Raw genomic sequence first — 26172 nt, forward strand, 5'->3', positions numbered from 1 at the left:
GGTTTTGGCTGCTTGGGGCGGCCAAAACCCTGGAGCCGGCCCTGTTAATATTCCAATGAATTTTGTTGGAACTGAAGTTAGGAAGGATGGGCTGGTTTCCGTTTGCTTTTCAGTATGTATAATTGATAGTTCAGAACAGTTCCTCTGATATGTAAATTTCAGCACAAGCAGCACTATGACCAATAACTATTTTCTTGCATATGAGATGTTTGGGAAATGCAAAACGTTATAAAACAATCAGTGGTATTGAATCTGAGAAAAACAATTCTATCGCCTGATAACTGTAATAACAATAATAGCACAGCCATCTATTTGCTGATAAGGTGGTTATACAAAGCAGGCATTGGTTATAGCAGAATGTGCTTTTTTGTCATAATCACAGAAAATTCTCTTTTGAAAATCTTGAACGTTGTCTGGGCTCAGCTGGGCATTTTGCCAAAAGCTCAGTGAAATCCCTATTCCACTCTCAGCAGATAGACTTTTACTACCACCCTGAGTCTTAAAATAACATTGATTTTACACATGCATCTTGTTTTATTCTGATTCATATGTTCTATTGTCTACCGCCTTTTCAATTGTGTTTATATCATAGAATTTTTATGGGTGTGAGAATATCCTGAAAAACAGATCTGATGTGAAAAAACATAGTTTAATTCACAGATACGGGACCCAGTCCTACAAGTTGCTAACATCTCCTCAGAGGTGCTGAGTACCCTGAATTCCACACCCTTATCACTTCAAAGAATCAGATTCAAAATAGCCATCAAAGAGACAAAGCCTTGGAGCCTCAGTTTAACGAAACTCTCAGGGCCTGATCCTCATTTACAATAAATCCAGTACATTGGTGCCAATTTTAATGCCCCTTTACACTGCCAAAGGGGTTTTAAGGCCAAAGCAGACTGCAAAGAGTTACAAAGGGATCTCACAAAACTGGGTGACTGGGCAATAAAATGTCAGGTGAAATTCAGTGTTGATAAATGCAAAGTAATGCACATTGGAAAACATAATCCCAGCTATACATACAAAATGATGGAGTCTAAATTAGCTGTTACCCATTCAAGAAAGAGATCTTGGAGTCATTGTGGCTAGTTCTCTGAAAACGTCTGCTCAGTGTGCAATGGCAGTCAAAAGAGCTAACAAGGAAAGGAATATATAACAAGACAGAAAATATCATAATGCCTCTATATAAATCCATGGTATGCCCACATCTTGAATAGTGTGTGCAGATCTGGACACCCCATCTCAAAAAAGATATATTGGAATTCGAAAAGGTACAGAGAAGGGCACCTAAAATGACTAGGGGCATGGAACAGCTTCCGTATGAGGAGAGATTTAAAAGACTGGGACTTTTCAGCTTAGAAAAGAGATGACTGGGGGGTCTATAAAATCTTGACTGGTGTGGAGAAAGTGAATAAGGAAATGTTATTTACTCCTTCACATAACACAAGAACTTGGGGGCACCCAATGAAATTAATAGGCAGCAGATTTAAAACAAACAACAGGAAGTACTTCTTCACACAATGCACATGTGCCTGTGGAGCTCTTTGCTGGGGAGGTTGTGAAGCCCCAAAAAGATACGAATAGACCTGAAATGAACACCGATCAATGGCGTGAGTTCAGAGTCATGGTTTAACCTTTAAACTGAATTTTTGCTTCACATTCTCTGTGCTATTGCAAGGGATTGTGCAGAGGTTGAATTGGAAAAGGAAATAAAAAGGTACTGGTACTTTTCCAAGTTCTGCCCGCAAAATGAACTTTCAGTAGATTGTGCAGGAATTCAAACCATGACATGTCTGCTGTCTGGGCTCCATTCCCCTAATACACCATTGGGCTCTTCCAGCTTGGCTTCCTTCTGGGTGGGGCTCAGATAGCGTGTTGGGTTTCTCGGGCTTCACTCCTTTTCAATTTGGGGAAAAACATAAGAGGTGGTATCTCTCAATCCCGCCCACTCAGGGTGCCAAAATGAGTGGCCGATTAGAGTAGATTAGGTAGCTCTTCAGAGTATGATCCTTCCTCTCCTTCCATGCAGTTAAATAACTTTAACCCCCTGGCCCAATCACTTGCCAGCTGGAGCTCTACGAACATGGAGAAGCTTCACAGTTCCCAGAACATATCTGAGACTGGCCAAAGAGACAAGCAAGAACAGAGCTGAAGGCCTCATTTGGTATATTTGGCCTCTTACTCGTCCTCCACAGGGACCATGGCAGCAGCCGTTCTAAGGGGCGGGGGATTTGAATGTTCCCCAGCAGCCATGTAGAAAAGCTGCTCCAGCACCTTACTGTGAGGCAGAAAGAGGGCCTGACCTGAGAGACCATCGCCAGGATTAATGAGGTACAACAAGAAACAGAGCGATGGTATGAGGAAGGCAGGAAGCAGCATGCCAAGAGAGACAGGTGGAGAAGGGACATTGGTGTAATGAGCATGGATCAGAGGGGCACACATGGCCTAGGTAAGCAGGTTCTTATACTGAGCTCATCACTGTAGTGTCTGGACATCTTACTGAAATAAGTGCATATTTGAGACAGGAGAGAGGAAAGGGGGAGTGACAGGAGTTTCAGGGTTGGAGCCCCCAGGAGCAAGTCAGTGTCAATGTGCCGATCGCGTTATATGGTTTTGAAAGAAAAAAATACCACTGTACTTGAAATGAACCAACACCATTGAAACTGAATCAAATCCAAACCCAGAACAAAAGAAAACCCCTAAGAAATCAAAAGCCTTTTTCAATCAAGTGATTTCAACCACTTTAAATCACACCAATATACACATATAGTACTTTGTGGTGGCATTAGAGAGTCTTTAAAGACTGCGTACCAGCATTAGGTTGACTTAAATGGCTAGCCTTAGAGCACATTACATTGCACCTTCCTCAAATTTCTCAAAAGAGTTTAAACATGTGCAGCTGTTTTGGGATTTGTTTTTGTTTTCAGTCACTGCCGTTTGATTTTGTAAAACGTATCAACTGTGCTCATTGTCTTGTTTCAGATTAACTGATGGGTTGAAAAAGTGCATAAAATGAAACAGAGACTAAATGAAAAAATAGATATTAATGGTGAAGGGTGTCCCCTTCCTTCCTTTGAATATCATTATATATTTATGTGAATTATTGGCGTCATTTTCAGAAGTTCTGAGTACCCGCAAATTCCACTGAGGTCAGTAGGACCTTCTCCGCTGCCCCCTTGAAAGCCAAGCCAGGTATTTCTCTTGCATTTCTAACTTTTAAAGACATTCTTTCCCTGATTTAAATTGCCATATAAAATAGCTGTTACAAAGCTGGAATCAAATTCAAAAGCTTTTGATGGGTCAAGTATCCCATAAAGGTCTAGACTTCTAGTGGATTCCTACAAAGATAACCAAAAGAGTACAGCAGTTATTCATTTTTCCTGTGTGTAATAACACACATCAAGACATTGACTTAGGCTGGGTACCTGTAATTTTGAGATGGTTGAAAACATTTGGCTTCAAGCTTGCCTTGCAGCTATGGGGTGGAGATGAGGGCTCAGTTTTGTAAGGTGTTGAGCACTCTGACCCCAATCCAATGAAGCACTTGAGAATGTACCTAAGTTTAAGTATAATGGCTGAGGGTAATATTATGGACAACTCTATTACATTCCATTTTCCTACTCCTCATTTTAGCTCTTTAGGTATGTCTACACTGCAGTCAGGAGGTGTGATTGCCGCACAAGAAGACATATCTGAGCTAGCTTTGGTCAAAGCTACAATTACCCCTCCTGATTGCAGTGTAGACATACACTGTGTTGAAGCTCAGTTCTCTATTTTCAGGACTTCGGAAGGCATTATAGAGTTAAACCTTGGGACTGTTGTATGCAAAACCCTGAATTTAGGGAGTAGCTGCTTCCAGTCCTGTTCAAAGAGAGAGTTCTATACAATTCTTAATAAACTGACATTTGATACATACAGAAATGTTGTAAACAGTATTCAGGATATTTCGTAAGTAACATTTAAAACAAAAGCTTTTAGGTGCTCTTTCTACAGACTTCCACCACTTCGTTGCTGTTACGTGTATTGCAATGAAAGGTTTCAACATAACATTTACACTTGTATACATTAATACTACTATAAACACATTCGCCTCTGATCTTCCTTCACAGATGATCTCTGATGGCTTAAATATGTAGTGTGTGTGTATGTGTGTGTGTGTTTGTCACTTGAATTCTTCAGAGCTTGAGAAGAATGGTACCATCTCAGTTCTTTTCCAAACACTTCAGCTTTGTCAGCAAATGGTTGTCTGGGGTTTCTTACAGCTATCAGCATTCCAGTCCTTGGGCTAGTTTATTCACATGAGTAGCCAGAGCCCCATTAAAGTCAATGGTGACTACTTACATGAGTAAAATACATGCAGGATCAGTTAGATTGTAAATTTTAGGGTGCAGGGGACTGTCTTCCTACATATCTGTAAATCACCTAGTACACTTTGTGGCAACATAGTCTGTTGCTAGATTAGAATTAAGGTTTTGCAATATCAGCAGACACCTATGGTTGACAATGCACATAGGTCAAGTATATCGTGTGTTATTTGTTTCTGGAGGAAGTTTGAGGTTGTGACTAATGTTTTGCATGATAACTATGAAGGAGATTAATGTGTGTAGTATTTCCTTATCTGTTGGAAGCAAAAGGAAGTTCCTTGTGATGATGTGCAGTTTATCACAGTCAGCAGAAACATGCTATGCGGGCACTTGAGATGGTATTTCCATGCTGTTTAGGGCTTGTATAAAATAGATGTCACACGTGACCAACCTTAATCCCTTTTAAAGGAAATTTGTGTATATGAAATAATAACCATAACCTTATTGCTAAACATTTGATGTGGGAATTGCCTGAGTTGTTTGGGTTTTAAAAAAACCTTTGGTCTGTGAACACATGATGTCAAAGGGCTTGTTTCAATTTTGATCAGAGAGCGGTGAGACTTGTATCCTGAGTCCCAGGTGTATGAGTCCTGTCTCTCTCTCGCTCTCTGTCTCTACCTCTGGAATTTAGAAACTCCACAAGAACCCCACCCTGTGTGTCTGTGTTTCTGTGAAAATTAAGTTCCGCAGGAGTTCCTGCAAGTCTAGTAAACTCTGCAGGAAAATCTGCAGTGCTCATAAGCACAGTTGCCAACTTTCACGCGGTAAATAAGCACCCTGTCTTTCTCAATAAGCCAAAAATCAAGCTAATCCCATTTTAAAACAAGGCCAAAACAAGCCAATCCCTAAGAACCCCAACACTCTATGTGACTAGATCCCCCCGGCGTGAAGTCTGGGACTGTGGTGGGCCCATTGTGCACCCCTGAGTCTCTCCCCCCTTGTCCCTGCTTGCCCCCCCTTGCTGGGAGCCGATCCAAAAAAAGAGCCAACAAGCTGCAGCAAGCTCCAAGCCAAACAAGCTACAAGCAAAAAACTAGCCAACAAGCAATTCACAAGCCAATTAAGCCAAAAACAAGCCCAATGTTTGAGTTTTTTTTGCGGGTTTGGCATGTCTGCTCATAAGCTGTGCAGGAATCCCAGCCCAGCTCTGCCAACTATCATATGAAGCTTATAAAATGCGCAGGTAGAGCTGTGCAAATATCCGATTTCTCAGGTCACTGGCTGTTCCAAATAATAATAATAATAATAATAATAGTAGTAGTAAAAACATCTGGAGTTGAATGAAATTTTTTGTTTGACCCAAAACATTTCAGTTAGTTTTAAGCTTTTAATTTTTTTTAAATGTATTTGAATAAAATGGATGTAAATTTTGAAACAAAGTCATTTGGAGTAGAAAAATTGAAACGTTTCATTTTCATTTTTTTCCAGATTTTGTTTAGGTTGTGTTTTTTTTAACCATAACAATTTGGCGAAATGGACACAAAATTGTTTCAGTTGATTGGAACCTGCCTTTTCCTCTGGAAAAACTGAAAAACTTCACCCAGCTTTATGTCTAGTACTCTTTATTAAAGTTATAATCTTTGCACAATAACACCTAGAAGTTTATTGCTGCTGAAGCGAATCATTTTTCCATCAGCCACCCAGCATAACTCAAGGCCCTACACTTAGTGAATTCAATAAATTCAGCGTTCCTAAGCAAAGGGGGAGAATAGGGTAAGCCCTGGGGATGGAGTCTTGCAGTGCCTTGCAGTTTCTCCTTCCCTGGTTGGTGAATCAGAACACCAGCTCCCCCGAGCACATTTTTGAGATATGAGATGGAATAAAGATTTTAGACTTTTCCATGTCTTAAATATGGGCATGCTGAAATATTAATTCTGCCTATTGTAAACCCTTTTCTAGGGAAACTACCACATTCTCCATAAGCCAAAAATCTGACCAATTATAAAACTCACAAGGGTAACCCCCTTTAATCTTCAAAGAAAAAAGAACCTTCCCCCAACAGCAACGAGTGTTCCTCCCCTCAGCTCCTTGATCAACCGCCTCATAAACATTGTGTGTGTGTCACTGGTAGGGAGAGAGGGAGATAGATAGTTAGGCGGGGGGGGGGGTTCCAAAGGACTCTACAGAAGGTGTCCAACTCCTATTTAATTTCAACATCCATTCTAATTTTCTTGCGCACGTTTCCTGGTTGTTACGCTTGCTTTTTAAACAATACGGTAAATTAATGAACTCCCTGTCATAGATTTATATATGTCTTATTTTATAGAGTGCCTGGCACATGGATTTTTTTTCCAGAGCACTGTTAACACATCGTGCAGTATTCATTGAATATGAATGTACTTTCCCCCCCTGTTAAACATCAATATGTTTTTAAACAATTTGGTCCCACTGCTTTAAATCACCTTTCAGTAACTGCTTAAGAATGGTTAGAGACACCAGGTTGGTGAGGTAATATCTTTTATTGGACCAAGAAGAAGAGCTCTGTGTAACCTCGAAAGCTTGTCTCTCTCACCAACAGAAGTCGGTCCAATAAAAGGTATTACCTCACCACCAACCTTCTGTCTCTAATATCCTGGGACCAGCACAGCGACAGTGACACTGCATGTAAGAATAGTCGCATTCGAGTCCTTTGATGACTTGATGGGGTCATTTCCTAGGCAACAGTGTTTACTGGCACAAACAAGTACAAAGCAGGTAAGGGCCCTGCTGTTGCAGTTTGAAGGAGCTTTAATAATGCAATTCTATTTAAAGCCTAACTTTTGACATATAAGCGGTGGGGCTTCCTGTCTCCAGAGGTCATGGAGGCAGATCTTCCAAGGTGCTACACATGTCCTACAAGCTGCTCTTAATTCTGACATTAGAAATTAGAGATGTTTATATTAACTCCTCGGTTCTGGACATTTTCCATGCCATACCCCCACGTTACAGCAGAATACCTTTCAGCAGTTTCCGTTGTTTAATGAGTACGGTACCACAGAGCCCACCGAAACTGCAGTTCACTGATCTTCCCAATTTGTAATTCACAGAAAAAAATCTGGCTTCTCCCCCCTTTCTCTGCAAAATCTTCATAGAGTGCTCAAGTTAGGTTCTCTTATTACTGAGACTTCATTAGTTTTACAAACAGCTGCGGCAAATTTTAGAGCGTGTTCTGTATTATCAAAAATAATTACACGTAAACTGCTCTTGTCAAAATAAATGAGCCAAGTACTTTTTTGTAATGCGCTCTCCTTTCTTTTTAGATGGGTGTGTTTGACTTGCTTGCTGATTGGTAAAATTCATTGCTTTGCACTAGGTTGCACATTTGCTAACAAGAGTCTATTTTAAGTGAAGCCCCTGCCCCTAAAATTCCTACTGAAATGTGAGATCTCCGCACCCTGGATCCAGTAACCTCCACTTTGCAAATATGTTACAGTGGAAGCACTTCAACTTTCTGAATTATTAACTGGAGCAACATAATAAATAAACAATGGAAAACAAAGCAATGATGTAGGCTAGCACTATTGGATATTGTAGGTGCTAACTTAAAAACACAGCAGTGGGAAAATACAGCTTTATATAGCTTGATAATGCAAGGTTTTTTGCTTTTTAATCACTGGCTGTATTTTGAAAGTGCAAGGTTTAGGGTGGGTTCTACAACCCTTTGTTGAACAATACTTGTGGTGTTAGGTTTTGTCCATTGTCCCTACATTTAAAATATTAAAGTTTAGGTTGTAGGGGAAATTCCCTATTCTGTTACGTTTGTTGCATATACTTGTATCGAAATATGAGCTGTCTTGGCCACAGGTGTTCTCAGCCTGATTCTGCTCTCAGTTGTTAATCAGGAGTAACCGCACTGAAGCCAGGGGAGTTACACCAGTATAAAACTGGTGCAACTGAGAACGGAAGCATATCTCCAGTCTTCTTGGTCCATATGTGAAGATCAAATTTTTCTCATCCCAGTCTAGCCTCCACCAAAATCATATTGCTGAATTTGTGTCATCAGTGTGTGATAGTATGATGGAGATGTATCCCAAAAAGCTTTAATGAAAGTTTGTCTCACAACACATAACCTGTTCAGGCTCCTTTCTAGGAGCGGGAGGGTCTCCAAAGAAACTTAAAAAGGGAAATTCGCCAATCGCTCACAGATGTCCCAAAAGTGTGTCCCAGGGTGTGGCTCTTACCTCAGAGCTTGGGTGAGCAAAAAGGGTTCCTTCACACAGGCTGTCTTATCAGCTTCCAGCTGGCCTGCCTAAGCAGACTCCCTTTTGGCTTCTCAGTCGCCTCCACCTTTTCTTTCTCTTTCTCTTCCCCTGGAACTGCTTCAGCTCTTTGATAAGGAATCAGCTGCTTAAGGTTCCTTCTCTGTGCAGGTATCTCTGGTTGGCTCATTTAACAAGCCTGCTTCAGGCTTCAAGCCTCCTACAGGCCTGCTCCTTCACTCTCTCTCACTCAGAAGTCAAGGGAGTCTCCACCATAGTCAGCCGAGGCAGTAGCAAAAAGGCCTGGCTCACCCAGGCAATTACCCCTGGGGCCACAATCGCTTGTTGACTCTGGCAGCGTGGAAAGAACCTGCTAAGTGAACGCTGATGCATGTCAGCACAAACAGCGTACTCTGCGCTCCTCCTCTCCTCTTCCGTGGAGGAACTCATGGTGCCTAAAGAAAACGAGAACGGTGGCCCAAAAATCCTAAAACAGCCAGCAAAAAAGACAGTAAAACTGCCCAAAATGGGAGTAGCTGGGATTTGCTTCCTCTTTCCAGGGAAGCAAGAGGAACACTGGGAAGAGGAAAGGGGGAGGAGCTCGGGTAGCTGAGTGACACTAAAATAACTATTTCCCGTTGGCTGCTGTCCTATCTAATGTGCATAGGAGGAGGAGGCCCACCCCACCAACCCCAGTCCTGTGCTGTTGGAACCAGGACACACATTAGTTTTTCTTTCATTTTTAAAGTTTTCCATTTCTACTTTGGTAAGTTATTTAAGAATTTTCCAACCAATATCTGCTTCTCTCCAGCGCAGACTGTTTTTATCTCTTTACAGTCGATCCCACAACAAAAACTTAATGCAGAATTTCCAACAACACTATTACTTTCATTAATTTTAACCTTTAAAACAGCACTACCTAAAAGTACTGGGGAACTTTTAGTTCTCACCAACTAGGTCTACATGGACCAATTAATGTGCATAATAAATAATAAATAATAATTAGTAATAAATTATAATACTTATAGTAATAAATAAACTGTAATGTTACTTGCATACTTCCTTGACCTGTATTTATTGACATGAACCAGGCACATCTTGGAGAAATTTTGGAACCTTTGCTTCTTCTGTTCTCCTGTCTTCCTTTTACATTTGAGGTGGCCATATTCTTCTTGGAGATTTTCCGAGGTTTGTGATACTAGAGGCACATGTATGTTATTGAATAGACATTCACTTTGCTAGTTCATTTCTGCTTGGTTCGTATACTGCTTAAGAATGGTAGTAAGTTGAGGAAAGGTTTCTTACATAAATGCAGCGTAAATTGCTTAAGGTTCTAAATTCCTCTACCACAGGCAGTAGAGTGGAGGATATATTGTTTTCCTATTGCAGAAACTATCCTGAGACATCAAATGTTAGTTTTCCCTGTTCCATAGAGCGCATCTGAAATGATAAAAAGTTGGTGATGCCTTCATTTTAAACGTGCGAATAGCTGATTTTTTTCATCTTTGTTTGTCTGTTTTGTTTTGCTGGCTAAACTGAAAACTAAAAAATAGTTTGTTCAAGTAGTTTGTTCAAACTGAAACAAAATGTTTTGTTGTGGTTTTGAGTTTTTCAACTTTTCTTAAATAAAATTGTAAAATTTGAACCAAAAATTTGTTTTGAATTGAAAAATCAAAATGTTTCATTTAAAAAATGCCAAAAGGGAATGTTTTGACTTTTTTGGAATTTTTTTTCTGATCAGCAAATTTGACACACATTCACATAATATTTCAGTTGACCTGAATCTGCATTGTTTTGGCAAAATAAATTTCATCCAAAAAATGTTGCCCAGCTCGAATTATAATGACAAAGATTTCTAACTCAAACAAAGCAAATACTCCTTTCTTTGTTTGACTAGCCCTTACTCAGCAAAACATCCTAGATCTGACCGTCCTTGGCTGCAGGATGGGGTCATATTTCCTCAGGGATTAACTGATATTGAACAATTTCTTTATGTACTCAGTTAAAGCACAGACATCTTTTTTCTTCCAGCCTTATGTTTTCTCTCCCTACCTACTTGTCATTCACCAACTATTTATTCTGGAAATTGCTTAGAAAATACCATTCTCCATTCCTGTGTCTTTATTACAATATCTCAAGGCAGCAATACAGCAAGGAATCTTGCTCTTCTCCTGGCTAAGTTTCCTCTATAAGATTCTAATTTTATAGTGAACCTGCTTTTTTTCCAGCAGTGTTACAGTCTGTGTAAGTCTGAGAGTTGCTCAGTACGTGTAATTCAGAGCAGAATTTAGTGTGTTATTTTTATCTTTAAAAAAAGTAAAGATCCAAAGTGTGGTCACCATTCTCTCAGTATGACAGTATATTCTCCATTATAATATCAAATCTCTTTTAAATGATTCAAGCAATGGGGCATCAGCCACATCCATTGCACTACTGTTCCACAGTTTAATAGATTTCACTGTTGTGAAACTTTTTCACATATTCCATCCTAAATTTTCCATTGCTTATTCTGGTCTCATTAGTCTTAGCTGTTTTTGCTTTTGGCCACCTTAAACAATTCCTCCCCATCCTCGTGGTTTATGCTTCAGATCCTTGCTGACAGTTAGTACGTTTCTCCTTAGTCACTGTTTACACAGGTTATATGTATTGAGCTCTCTCATTTTTCTTATTTCTCTAGGTACCTTAGGGAGGTAATGTCATCTAGTGGTTAGAGCACAAGACACAGAATCAGGAGACCTAAGATCTTTTTCCAGGTCATATAATCTTGTTATAGCTCCATTGCTGTCGTGAAATGGAAATAATAATGCTTATGTTCCTCTTTAAAGTGTTTTACGATGCTTGGGTAGAAAGTGTTATCCTGTTATCCTGGGCGCCACAGTTCAGGAAAGATGTGGACAAATTGGAGAAAGAAGAGCAACAAAAATGATTAAAGGTCTAGAAAACATGACCTATGAGTGAAGATTGAAAAACTTGGGTTTGTTTAGTCTGGGTAAGAGAAGATTGATTGGGGACATGATAACAGTTTTCAAGTACATAAAAGGCTGTTGAGAAAAATTGTTCTTCTTAACCTCTGAGGATAGGACAAGAAGCAATGGGCAGTTTAGGTTGGACATTAAGAAAAACTTCCTAACTGTCGGAATGGTTAAGCACTGGAATAAATTGCCTAGGGAGGTTGTGGAATCTCCATCATTGGGGATTTTTAGAGCAGGTTGGACAAACACCTGTCAGGGATGGTCTAGATAATACTTAATCTTGCCTTGAGTGCAGAGGACTGGACTAGATGACCTCTCGAGCTCCCTTCCAGTTCTATGATTCTATGAAAGTATTCTTAATAATTTCTGTCGCTGTTCTCTAAATTATCTCCAGTTTACAGACACCTTTGTGATAGTGAGGAGTCCAGACTTGGCACTGACATATAGGCCCTGATCCTTCCAACACTTCTAGCACATGCTTACCTCTAAGCTCATGTGTCTAATGGAACTACTCTCATGATTAAGGTTATGCATGTGCATTAGTGTTGGTATGATTGAGGCCATGTATTGTCACTTCCTTGGTCTGTGATTTGTTATCGGTATCCTGTGCAGCCCTAAATCCACATTAGCACCACCTGTTTAAGGCTCCACAGGTATTTGAGGTGTGATGAGGTGGGGAGCCGTGGTGGTGGTTTGATGGGGCCTGCCTCCATCCCAGTCAAGACGGCTAACAAGCTCCTCTGGAGCAAGCCTGCTCCACTTGGAGGAAGCAACTTGTCTCAGAAAGGGCAGCAACCAGGAGAAAAGCTGCTTTGCTTTACAACAGGGTTGCTGGGAGGAAGACAGCATGTAAACTTCCGCCACCCACAAGGACTCACCAGACCAGATACAAGCCGATCGCTCCAGGGAGGAGTTGAAGATAAACCCTGGCCCGAGGTTTAGCCATACCTAACTGCTATAAACAAGCCAGACCTCCATAGATTCTCTTAAAGGAAAACTCAGACTGAATGTCCTTAATAGGAAGGTCCCTGTACCTGGAAATCCGGAAAGACTGAAGTAAGATTCCCAAAGGAGAAAAAACTTTGGAAGAGAAGAAACTTTGCAAACACCCAAGCGGGGCCAAGGAAAGCCCCACCCTGTCCCGGGGTGGGGGAGGGGTGTTAACGCTGCAGGAAACTCTAACAGAATGGCATTAACTCTGCATTTATGTCACGAAGGGCCTGATCCACGTCACTGGGCATCTTTCCATTGACTGTGATGTGTTTGGGATCAGTTTTGTACTCACTGGGTAGCAACGTGCAGCCATAGAAATGCAGCCAATAACAGCACAGCTCCATGGGACCTGAACTAGGCAGATCCTTGTGCTGAGCAGACTGTCCAGCCCTCTGATTGTCTGATGATTCGCTGGGCTGGAAACCTGAGGAAGGTTTCCTTACTCTTTTTGATCCAGCTGTGAAAGGGAAAGCGTTTAGGTCTCAGTCTGTTGATGATGGATTACTCTGTGTCAGAGCATCCAAGGAGCCCGGGAACGCTGTAGTCAGATTACCATGTTCAAGCTGTGGATGGGCTTGCTGTTTTCCCTTTTACCCTTCTTACGGTCATTGTCACGAGGAAAGAATGATGATGATGCTATTTCGTATTCTCACTGTGCTCCTTGTCGCGGAAATAGATTCATTTGGTTTGATGATCGTTGGTGGTTATGAGACCAAGACATCAGAATTTAAATCTGTTACACACTTAACACGCTTTTGTTCACTGGCCACATCCTCCTCTCTGATCAAAGCCAAATCCTGAAGTCCAGGCTCAGACTTAAAATAACTACTTTATGCAGGGAGAGCAAGCGAGCACATTTTCACCTGATAATCTCAGAGGCCTTTATAAAGACCAGGTGCTATTTCCTTTTCATGGGTCAGGTTGCTCGAGGCATAAAACTTGTGACTTTTGCTATGATCACAGAGTTAGACAGTCTCAGAGTTAGAAACAGAGCCCAGATCTTCCACGTCCTAGCCCCGTACCGAGTCTGCTAGCTCCTGTAGTTAGAGATATTGTACAGGAAACTTTGGAGAGGCCAATTAAAACACATCTTCTTCCATCATGGAACCTGGCCTTGTTAGGAGACATCATTCTTATCTCGCTGTATCCTCAAAGGCAGAGAAGTCAGTATTTATTTATGTTTATCTACAAGGAACAACTATGTAGTGCACTGAGGGAACAGCCTGAAGCTGTTGGATTACTACAATTCATCAAACAGACCTGTAGAGGAAAACTAGACAAATAAAATCAGAAAAAAAAGGGGGGGGACGTTGAGAGGAAATGTTATGGCTTGGCCCAGTGGATCAGCGTGTCAGATACAGAGTAAGCCAAAGCCTAGTGGTTTATAGCTCAAATTCTGCCTCTCTGTAAGTAGGCACAGCTTCACTGAAGTCAATGGTATAGACCCCGGTTGTGCCCTGGCCCCATAGTTTCAAAGGAGTGTTCACATTGCATTAGTCCTGACAACCCTGGGAAATAAAAATTAATGAAATAATTACAAAACAAAGCACTAACTCACACTTGCTAAGGGGGTTAGTTCGTCTGAGTTCATATATACATACTGGAATCATACGGACAAAAGAGAATTCACCAGTTCCTTTTGATTGGTTTGTGTCCATAGCCTGCTGCTCCTCAGATTCCTGGTATATTTATTCCCCCAGCAGTGGGGTTTTTTTCTCTGTCCTTATTCAGGCAAATTCCCAGTCAGTGCAAAGAACTGAATGCAAACTGAATTAGGACCTCAGGATTTGGCTCTAGGGGAACTGGAGGGAATGGGAACAATTAGAAAGTCAATGAACAAACCAAAAGAAATGGCAAAGTAGTACTATTTATGACATTTTATGTGTGGGCCACATATGGGGAATTTTGATGCTTAGCTCTCATTGCAGTGAATGGAATGAGATCAAAAGTGTGGCAGATCAGTCTCTCTGTACGAGACTGTACAGTTGATGTCATGTGTTTAGATCCCTACACACAATTCTGAGAAGTTAAGGGTAATAATAATAAAACACTACAGTCAATGGTATAAATCTAGGCCGTATTCATAACTAGTCTAATGTGATTATAACGTGGCCTTTCTCATATGCCCTATTCTAGAAATGCATTGAATGTATGTCCCGAGGAGACTGTGCTTAGAATTAATGTGTGATTCCTCCGAATCTGTGCTTTCCCAGGACAGATATCAGTGGATGGATTTATGCGATACCTGAGTGGAGAGGAGAATGGCGTTGTTCCACCTGAGAAACTGGATTTGAATGAAGATATGTCTCAGCCATTGTCTCACTATTTGATCAATTCCTCACACAACACCTACCTCACAGGTATAGTAGAGGAAAGATCTGATTTCTTATTTTGCAACATTAATAGTGTATTTGCAGTCATACTGGATGGATGCACTAACCACTCATGTGTAAATGATCCCACACTCTTACTGTTTCTGAAAAGTAGGGACAACACAGCCAGTGATTTTTATCCTGCTTCACAGAGATGTTACCTCCTTATTCTTATTAATATTGAACATCCATTGGAAGTTATATAGTTCAGTCAGTGCCTGATCCAAAAAGCCTAGTGAAGTCATTAAAAGATCCCCATGAACTTAAACAGGCTCCGGAGCAGACGTTTAATTTGGAAAAGAAATGGTTCATTGTCTAGCATCCAAGACAATATTTCATTACAATTAGTGATAGGTGAACCAATATGGTAAAATCCTCATAGTAAGAACCTCCCTGCACCTACTTCATTTTCCCCCCCTCTAATTGAAACTAATTGAACCTGAAGCTTTTGTGAGATCAACCTTCAAAATAGATTTGCTTTGGTTTGAGAGATTAGAGAGGTCCAGAATGGCCCATGAGTCTCCTGCCCTTCTGCCCCTTTCTTCTTAAGGAGGGGAGATCTGGGCTGCTAACTGCCTTCAGCATCTAGGCTCTTTGATGGTGCAACCCAATTCTCAGAAATGCTGAGCTCCTAGAAGCTCCCATGACATAATTAAATTAAGGCCCTAATCTGTATTATTTATGCACTAAAGTCAATGGGGCTTTAAAACACTCAAGACTGCAAGAGCAGATCATTACCCTGATAACGCTACATAAAGATTTAGGAGCTTAACTTTTGTCTCTCCTTTTTTATAATCTTGGCCATAGGGTTTATCTCCAGGGAAAGAATTGTGAATTCACAATTTTAAAATGTTTTTATTCTATATTATATACAGATTGAGCATTTTTAAGCACACTTGCCTCAGGGAATTTTGTTTGTTACATCTGATTTTATGTTAGCATCGTCTTGTGTTATATTAAACAAGGAAGTAGTGATAACAGTACGCAGTAAAAATCTGGCTCGTATAATTGATTTATGGTCTTTTTAATGTTACTGATTGAGCAGACATGCCTTAGTTCTGCAAAATGCCAGGGAGCACTGATTCAAACACAACAATTCCATGTAGAAGCCCAATCTAAACAGGGCAAGTGGTTGTTAACTTGGATCTGTTATAGTACTTCCTGCAGCACCTACTACCGCTATTGTATAATTAATGAACTGTCAGTATTTCCATTAGACCCCCATATTGCAGTTTTATACCTTGGCTGTAAATTGTGTTTTATCCTAAAACTTGTCATGCTCTGCTCAGGAGCAGCTTTGTTTCTGCAAATTGGATAAAAAAACCATCAGCCTGGCTGCTTAAAAGTTATGATTCTAATATACCGAAATGTATGATCTTTAGAAGAATTCAAGCATGCTCAATACAAAAGCAGCTTTGTTTTTCTGGTGATATTTTGCAGGCCCATTGTCTGTAATGTGGACTGGGCCCTACTGATATACAGAAGAATCCATTTAGTTAGAATGTTGCAGTGTTACAAAGAATTCCTGATCCATGGAAACTGTCACTTCAATAGTAAGGCTGTTGTCCAAGGAGCTGTAGAGATGTGGCAAGTCTCTTACATTAGTGGATAGGCTCATAAGTGGGAGAGGCAGTACAGAGCCAAATTCTGCTCTCATTTATGGCAGGGTAAATGTGCAGTCCTGCCCTTGATTTCAGTGGCGTTACTCTAGATTTACGTAGCTGCAGCTCAGAACATGATGAAGCCCTAAAGGTCTAACTTAAAAGCAACCAACAGAACGGACAACTAACTAACAACTAACAGAAGCCAGGAAATACAGAATCAAGGATGAAACTTTGGCAGAAATCCAAATTTCTGCTTAGATATCGTAAATGTCTCAGGACAGTAAATAATCTTACAGTACGCACCTTAATATCACAGCACGAAGGAGTGAGTTACCAATTGTGTTTCAAACTTGCCTTGCCTTTTATGAGTTTAAGTCAGACCAAATTCGAAAAGAATTCCTACCAAATTGCACCAGCAGGTTACTTGACGTGCATTTTGGGATAGTTTCAGAAGCTACTCTTGGAAATCATAGAATTGTAGGACTGGAAGGGACCTCAAGAGGTCTTCTAGTCCAGACTCCAGCGCTCAAAGCAGAACTAAGTATTATAGACCATCCCTGACAAGTGTTTGTCTAACTTGCTCTTACAAATCTCCAATGATGGAGATTCCACAACCTCTCTAGGCAATTTATTCCAGTGCTTAACCACCCCAACAGTTAGGAAGTTTTCCCTAATATCCAACCTAAACTGCCCTTGCTGCAATTTCAGCCCATTGCTTCTTGTCCTATCCTCAGAGGTTAAAGAGAACAATTTTTCTCCCTCCTCCTTGTAACAACCTTTTATGTACTTGAAAACTATCGTGTCCCCTCTCAGTCTTCTCTTCTCCAGACTAAACAAACCCAATTTTTTCAATCTTCCCTCAGAGCTCATGTTTTCTAGACCTTTTCTAGACCTTTAATCATTTTTGTTGCTCTTCTCTGGACTCTCTCCAATTCGTCCATATCCGGTGGCACCCAGAACTAGACACAATACTCCAGTTGAGGCCTAATCAGTGTGGAGTAAAGCAGAAGTATTCCTTCTCATGTCTTGCTTACAACACTCCTGCTGCTAAACTATCCCAGATTAATGTTTGCTTTTTTGCAACAATGTTACACTATTGACTCAAATGTAGTCCTCAGTGCTATTTAACATATCATTTGTGGATCAGTATAATTAAAATACTGTTACAGAACAAGTGAAAAAAAGTTGTCATAATTTAAACCAGAAAAAATACAATATCATGCTGAGTGCTTTAACTTTTGTGATACAAAATGTGTGCCCCATTTCTTTGTGGGTTCGTTGTGCTCAGTAAATCTGAGACAGCTGGCCTGGAATGGGACTTAATCATTAGATTGTATAGCTTCATTACAAAAGCTGACAGCCGTAGATTTTATTTTCAAGCTAGACCAGATACAGTCGTGTTGCTGTTTGCATTCGTTCAGCAAACACTTCGTTCAGTTTAACATGTAAACAAATGCTACTGGATTGTTATCTTATTTGTTGGATGTTGAAGGGGTTAAAGGCTTGGAAAGTTGGGAACAAAAGCTTCAGGAACATCTGTGTACTCATTTGAGCCCTGCAAATGGCAATAGCAACCAATCATGTAATCATTATTAAGGAAGTAGGGAAACCATTCAGCCTAGCAATCCATCTTTATTATGGTTACAGTTATTGCCCTACTAATTATCAATCCTTTTGTTAGTTTTTAAGCTAAGAAAAAGGCATCCCCAAAGAAACACTGTTACAACACGAAGAGAAACATGTGCACAGTCTGACTTTATTTTTAATTGTAATGACCATTTTTCTAGCCTTTAGTAGAAACACTTGGCAGTACATCAAGTCCTGATTATTTATTTAGAAGCGCTATTGCTTTCTCCCCCACCCCCTTAAGGAAATGCAACAGTTAAGAACAAAGGTAAAATCCATCAGGAAAGAAGTAATTTCTATTAATTTGAACCTGATTTAAAGAAATCACCTCTTTGGGGGAAATATATTTCTCTCACCACTGATTTTTAAAAAAAATATCCTTCAGACATTAATTGCCAGTCCTGTTTTGTGACTGATTTCTTTCCAGAGTTGCCTGAGGTTATTGCTATTGTCACAATGGGGAGTGACACTGCTGCAGCTTTCCTTGCAGCACTGGAAGCCAAGCAATAATGATTGTTATCTATCACAATCGTTTTCACACACTTATTTAACCTTTAAAATGTATTTTGCCATCTGCCTTTTTGCCTTTTAAGAGGAAAGACAAATGCAGGATGCAGAGCTCATCAGTTTTGGGTTGAGTGTGTGTGTATAGACTGCAAAGTCTACCCAACTAACTCCCAACCCTGCTTCACCTCCTTCACCTGTGCTCCTAGGCCACTGGGCATCTGGGTTACCTAGGGAGGTGGTGGAATCTCCCTCCTTAGAGGTTTTTAAGGCCCGGCTTGACAAAGCCCTGGCTGGGATGATTTAGTCGGGGTTGGTCCTGCTTTGAGCAGTGGGTTGGACTAGATGACCTCCTGAGGTCTCTTCCAACCCTAATATTCTATGATTCTATGATCTCCCATGAAGAATGCAAGGCAGTATTCCTTGGATACAAGTTCATTCTCTTCTTCTTTATTGCAACAATATTCCTTGCCTACACCACCCATCTGCTTTTCTGCTTCAAATCCTGAGCCCACAACCTGCATTGCTTATTTTCAACCTTCAACACTTCCCTAAATCCTTCCCACCCCACCCCTGAGCCCACCTCCCTCCTTGCACAGGATCTTGCCAACTTTTCCAAGCAGAAAAGACCTTCCCAGCTTGTGGGTTACCAGGGGGTTTCAGCGGTGGGAAGGAAATTACAGGTGGGCAAAAAAACAAACAAAAAAAACAACAAAAAAACTAACACCATGATGCTCCATTTTCACAATTTCAAGAGACAACAATGTGCTGTTGAGGAAGAGGAGGATGAGATGGGACAGTGGCTATTCTGAGATTGCTGTGTTATGTAGCAGCACTAAGCTAAATTTCCTCTCCACTCACCATCTTACCTACTGCCGCTGAACACTTGTTGAGCTTCAGGCAATAGGGTAGCAGGGGCCACTCTACAGCAGGCTTGGCCCCCGGCCATCTCTGTGTGACGTTCCCCTGGTGTTATCTGGCCCGGTGATCTGCTAGGTCACCCCCATCCTCGACTCTGGGAGCCAACCTTACCCTGCTCTGCTGTGAGAATCCCCACTCCTGGGCTGTTCACGCACAGCCTCTGGCATGTAAGTTGCTCCTTGGATTGTGCAACCAAATGACACTAGCCAATATCTCCGGTCCCAGACACAACCCTAGGAACCACCGTATTGCAGTGTCCAGTTATGCCCACTGGATGCTACAAGCTTATATGAGTTCGTCAATGTAACAAAGAAATTGATATGTACCAGGCTTGTTATCCCAAGGGGAGTCTCTGACATGCTTTGTGGGGGTGCTTCTTTGCCTTCCCCATTTCCAAAGCCCCCAATGGGAAGACCACAAAAGCCCATCCAAGTTACCCAGGAGAGGGAAAAAGGACTGGGCTCTCAGCGGTTAAGGTTAGCTGGAACATTGAGCTTTGTAACTTCACCTCTTACCAAGAAAGGTACAGGAACCACTCCATCTCCTCCACACAGCATTTATATTGCAACATCCAGAACTTACAATGCCCACACTGGCATGGTTCATAGACACTTTGAGGATGCTTTTTAAAAAAAAAAGTGAAGGGTAAGTTATTTCATGATGTTCTCGCTTAAGAAATACATTTTAGTGAGGAAGAGAGGTTAGAGTTCTCATCTAGGAACTGGGAGATGTGGGTCACATCCCTGCTCTGCCACAGACGTCCCTTGTGACCATGGGAAGTCACTTAGCTTCTTTATGCCTCAAGTCCCCATCTTTAAAATGGGGAAAGTAGCACTGCCCTACCTCACGGGGTGTTTTGTGAGGAAAAACATGTTTAATATTGTGAGGTGCTAAGATACTATGGCAATGAGGCCATATAAGTACCGCGGATTCACACTAGCTAGCTAGAGTAAGGATTATAAAGACTGTAAATCCTCATCCTTCCGGCCATGAGATGATCACCAGCCGTGGTCAGAAATTCCATCCTGCCCCAATACAGTATCACACAGCTACTGTATAGGGGTCTTACACTTTCCCCTGAAGGTGAGATTGGTCACTCTGAATGACCGGTTACTGGACTAGATGGACCGCTCTTCTGGTCTAGCGTGGCAATTCTTACATTCTTACTGCCAAACATAAATCGCCCTCATTTGGGATTCATCTCAGGTCTGCTGCTCCGTCACTTGTCAGGGTCTGAGTGTGCCATGGAGGCGAAACTCTTAGAGTACGTCTACACTGCAGCTAACCACCTGTGTCTGGCCTGTGTCAGCTGGCTTGGGCTGCAGAGCTGTCAAATTGTGGGGCAGACATTCAGAGGTCCCAGAGCTCAGAGTCTAGCATGAGTCTGAATGTCTAGATTGCAATTTTCCAGCTCGGCAACCTGAGCCCTGCAAGCCCGAGTCAGCTGAGACAGGCCAGCCATGGGTGTTTAATTGCAGTGTAGACAAACCCTCAGTTCTTGAGGACTAATAGTTCAGGCGGTCTTTAAAGCAGCGGGTACTAAAAGCTTGGAGGAGTTCTGCCTTCACTAGCTGCAGAGATGAACAGGCACAGTAGAAAGCAGCCGTAAGTGTAGGATGGGAATATAGGATACACAGAGGGAAAATAGGTAGGCCCAAATTAAAGGGCAGGTTTAAAAAAAATCCACGACTTTTAATGGGCATTCATCCCTTCTTTGTTTCCTTTAATTTGTGTTTTGTGGGGATAATTCACTGTTTCTTAACAAGTCATTAACATTTTCTGTGCCCATTCTTGTTGCCATTTTGAAATGTCCTAGGTTTGGGCATATCCTTTAGTGCAATGCTCAGAAGCCTGTGGGGCAGAGTGCCTCAAAATTAAAGAGTTGTCCTCCAGCTTCTGTTTTAAGGAGGGCAAAGCCCCACTTACATACACTGGTACTGTCCCTTGTTCTGAATGGAGTATCGGGGCAAATACATCCAGGCTGCCAACATTGAGCCCCATGGCCACATTGTGCTAGTCCCCTGGACTCTTTATCCGTGTGCTGTGGCATGTTTCCACATCTCGTCCCTTAAAAATGTACTGGGGAAAACTAACCAGCACACCAACTCATGCACCATAACCAGGAGCGGCGCCAGGGTTTTTGCCGTCCTAGGCGGCAGCGCTCCTCCACAGTAATCGGCGGCAGCTCCTCCTCTGAAGCTGCGTTCTCGGCGGCGGGGGTCCTTCCACTCCGGGTCTTCGGGGCACTTCGGCGGCGGGTCCCGGAGCGAGTGAAGGACCCACCGACGATTTTCCACCGATGACCCGGAGCGGAAGGACCCCCGCCACCGAATTTCCGCAGAGGGCGGCGAAATGCCGCCCCCCACATCCTGCCGCCCTAATCGACCGCCTAGGGTCGCCTAGTGGAAGCTCCGGCCCTGACCATAACACCCAGCAAGTATAGTCAGACACCTAGAGTGAAATCCTGCCCCATTGAAGTCAATGGGATTTTTGCCAGTGACTTTAATGAAGTCAGGATTTCTCCCCTGGATTGCACTGTGCAACATATGTGATCAGCACCATGTGCTAGAAGCAGCTGCACACTGCATCTGTTTGAAGCAGTACTTAATTGAACTTCAGAATACATTCTTCCCCCGCCCCCGAGCCAGTCTGCCTTGCACAGGAAGGATGAATCAGGCCCTCACACCTGACTTGCTCTGATCCCACCTCTGGAGAGGCTAAACCTAAGTGCAGGCTTTTGTCCTACGCCGTGTGACACTTCAGTTGTTCGTTGGTTTAAATCATTGAAATTCAGATTTGAAGTTACAGTTTTGGCAATCCGACAGCTCGGGCATATCAGATCTGATGCTGGATGTTTTACGCGTCAGATGTGAAGCTTACTGCTGTGCAAATATGTGCACACGCGCGTACTAGCGTCACTGAGTGAAAGTTTCTGCCAATCGTGTTGTTTGCAGGCAGAATGGGTAATTGTAAGCTCAGGGATGTGGAGACAGTAGGCTAGGTCCCCTGACAGCCAAAACAGCCGTGATGGATGAGTAGTTAACACATTGGATTCAAAATCAGTGGGGTTTCCCCGTGCAGTTTTGAATCTTGCTCACAGTGAGGGGCTGGTTTTGACTGGGTGTCTTTTTCTAAAATACCTGCTCTAGGAATTATTTGGGGGGGGCTCTGTGGCCCGTGCTATACAGGAGGTCAGACTAGCTGAGCACAACGGTCCCATTTGGCTTTGGAATCTATCAATCCTCAGCTGGTATAAATCGGCATAGTTCAATTGACTTTAATAGTGCAATGCCAGTTTAGACCAGCTGAGGATCTGGTCCCGTGTTTACTGGGAAATTCAGTTTTTATCAATACTATGTTCCTCCTTATTCAATGCAAGTCAGTAGCAACTAGAGTACTATGGTGCTAAAGCAGATATTGCATGTATTGAAAAAGGGAACTTCCAATTTTCAATATTATATTGTGCTGTAGTAGCATGATACTCAGACTATCCTATTGAAAGTATTACCATAATTGCTTCTATTAGTACATTTTAGAATTCATCTGCGAGAGGGATTATTCGGAATAGGTGCAGAATCAAGTGCCATCCCTTGAATAAATAATATATGTTTAACACTTGGAATATTGCTTTTATTTCATGTATTAGAAAAATTAGTCTTCCAAAGCACTAAACCAGTTGATACTGTTTTTGCACATTGATGGGCAGTCTTGCTGAGGACTGAATGTTCATGGACACTGAACATCCTCTCACCCTTAGCGGTGATCCTTCCAAAGAGAGTTGGAATCATGTTAGCTGGGCAACGTGGATAAGTGTCATATGGCAAGCAGTGCATGTGATGCTTTAGTTAGAGACTTCCGCGGTCAAGGATTTCACAAGTCCAAAATGTTTTGTGCAAACCAGTAGATGATGGACAATATTCTCCTAAGAAATCCAGTAGCATTCATCAAAATTCAGACTGCTTTGAGGGAAAACAAAGACAACATAAAGGAAAACAGCTGTAAAGACATACAGCTTTTCAGTCAACATAGATCAGAGGACCCAAACATTTAAAGCTGAGTTTTCAAAAACAGACACTTAAGATGCAGGCACAAAATGTGCATGCTGCCGCAAACAAATATGTGCTTGTGCAAATTAGGCATTCTGCAGGGGGAATGGATGATTGTGCATCACAGACTACATGCACAGTGTATGTTTGCAAGCAAGATTACCTGCGTGTGCATCCATCTGCTTCTGAAAATTTATGGTGCAGAATCAAAGGGGAAAACATTTAAAGAAAACAGGAAGGAGATGTGAAATGCGGGGTCGGGGTGGGGGTGGGGGTTATAACAGCGAGGCAGGGAGAAAGAATTGAAGGGAGCCAGGTTCATATAAACACCAAGTGCAGTAAACACATGCAAATGAGAGAAAAACTCTCAGACTTCAGTAGCAGAGTTAGGCCAGCATTGAGCACCTTTGAAAATCCGATCCTCAGTTCTGTATCCCAGGCACCAGCCAGGGCCAGCTCCAGGCACCAGGCACCCAAGCTGGTGCTTGGGGCGGCACCTGGAGGGGGGCGGCCCGGTGCTCTGGCCGCCGGGGGGAGAGCCGAGCCCCAGCCGGGGCTCGCCGCCCTCTCGCCGCCCTGCCCCCGGCCGCTCGGGCCGCCCGGGGGGGGGAGAGCCGAGCCCCCGCCGGGGCTCGCCGCCCTCTCGCCGCCCTGCCCCCGGCGCTCTGGCCGCCGGGGGGAGAGCCGAGCCCCCACTGGGGCTCCGGCCACCCCCCCCAGGCTCCGGCCGGAGGCTTTTTTGCCTGGGGCGGCAAAAAAGCCAGAGCCGGCCCTGGCACCAGCCCTAAATAAGCATTTTCAAAGAGGAGGGCTTTTTATTATTTTTAAAGTGGATTTAAAATAAGATACAAGTGTAGAGAAAATAGAAAGTAGACATTTAAATTGAGTGGAGCTGCCCGAGGAGCTGAGCTCCCAACAGAGAGCTTATCCACAGGAGGACCACACAAATGGTGAATGAGGAGTGCATTCATCGACAGGTATATTATATATCTCTTTGACATACTTATATGACCCCTGTTATCACAGTATCTGAGCACCTCATTGTGTTTAATGTATTTATCTTCACAACAACCCCACGAGGTCAGGAAGTGCTGTCCCCATTTTACAAACAGGAAAATGATGTGTAAAGAGATTAAATGACTTTCCCAAGGTCACACAGGCAGTCTTTAGCACAGCAGGGCATTAAACTCAGGTCTTCCCAGTCTGAGGCTGACATCCTGCTCACTGGACCATTCTTCCATTATCTTTAGTCTTCCATCACAGGATATTTGCACTGCCATTACTGGAGCTGAACCTGTTGTAAAGATTGAGGTTTCCAGTGCTGGAAGCCCAGAACTTTTCATAAACACAAAAATTTGATTTAAATGAGAGGACATTTTTTCCTCTAAAGTCTCCATGTTTGAGAAAAAGCTGTTGGTTGTTTTTTTTAATTTTACAATATGTCAGGATTGCAAACAGGTAATATAATTAAATTTTTAATACATAGTGCAGCATCACCTCGGGAAATTTAACTAACCAAATAACCGTGGTGATTAGTATGATAAGTATTGATTTGGGAGCTACTGTTGATCCATGAGTTACTGTACAGCTGTTGATTTTCTCTTGCACTACACTGTATTGTGTGTTACAACAAAAAGAGGTCTACTGTCCCAGTATTGTGGAGTAGCCTTTGTATCTTGTGTTGCTTGTTTAAAGTGTAACACATGCTTTAGAACTGAGACTTTTAAAAAAGCTTTTTATTAATGTGGAATTCAGGCTAAATTGGGGATCTTAGCAATTACTTTTGAAAACAACGGTAGCAAGGAACTTTTTAAAACCTTGTTTATGAAGTCTTGCAATTATTACAGAAAATCTCACTGATGTCAAAGATGCATGTTTATCAGCCATTTGAAATATGAAAACATTTAAAAGATAGGAGAATAATAATGAGGCACACTGACTTGTGTGTCTGTCTGTCTGTGCAGGCCTTGATTCGAGTCTCCTGGTGGCTTTGCATCACGGTAACTCTATTGCCTTCAATGGAGTTAGTCCTGATTTACACCATTGTAAATAAAGACAGATCCTGGGCTATGGCATTGTCTTGTGTTAAGTCATTTTCATTTAGATCTGATGCTCTTAAGACGTCTTTGACAGCTTGCCTGTCACCAGAGGGGGAATGATGTTATTAGCACTCATTATTAGTAGATTCGTTATAATTACCCCAGCAGCCCAGAATGAACCCTCCTGTTTCATGTCCTTGTTATGTTGTTGCAGCTGGACAGCTGGCTGGTAACTCCTCAGTAGAGATGTATCGCCAAGTGCTCTTGTCAGGCTGCCGCTGTGTGGAGCTGGACTGCTGGAAAGGACGAACAGCAGAAGAAGAGCCCGTCATTACACATGGATTCACCATGACAACGGAAATATCCTTCAAGGTATAACGAGGCAACACAGTGTCACTTTATCTGGGGTAGTTCCTTGCATGTAAAATGTGTCCCAACACATGGCAGAGTTAAACACCTTCATACGGCGAAGGTAGAAGGAAAGAGAAATTGAGGGACAACGAGTTGTTTTCAGATGAGTGTTGAAAACAGGGGGAGAGTCGCTGAAATGAAG

General features: G+C 42.2%; 1 protein-coding gene across 2 annotated transcripts in view; it reads left to right on the forward strand.

The window, feature by feature from the left end:
* The window catches only part of PLCB1 (phospholipase C beta 1), a 637760-nt gene that overhangs the window by 447922 nt on the left and 163666 nt on the right, over window positions 1–26172 (forward strand). For both annotated transcript variants that reach the window (XM_024192884.3, XM_024192885.2), the window contains exons 10-11: window positions 14721–14867; window positions 25834–25991. In XM_024192884.3, coding sequence (XP_024048652.1) covers window positions 14721–14867; window positions 25834–25991 — 305 coding nt within the window. The remainder of the gene's footprint in view (window positions 1–14720; window positions 14868–25833; window positions 25992–26172) is intronic.

Source organism: Terrapene carolina, unplaced genomic scaffold (assembly GCF_002925995.2).
Source record: "Terrapene carolina triunguis isolate 2854851 unplaced genomic scaffold, T_m_triunguis-2.0 Scaffold132, whole genome shotgun sequence".
NCBI classification, from domain to species: Eukaryota; Metazoa; Chordata; order Testudines; family Emydidae; genus Terrapene; species Terrapene triunguis.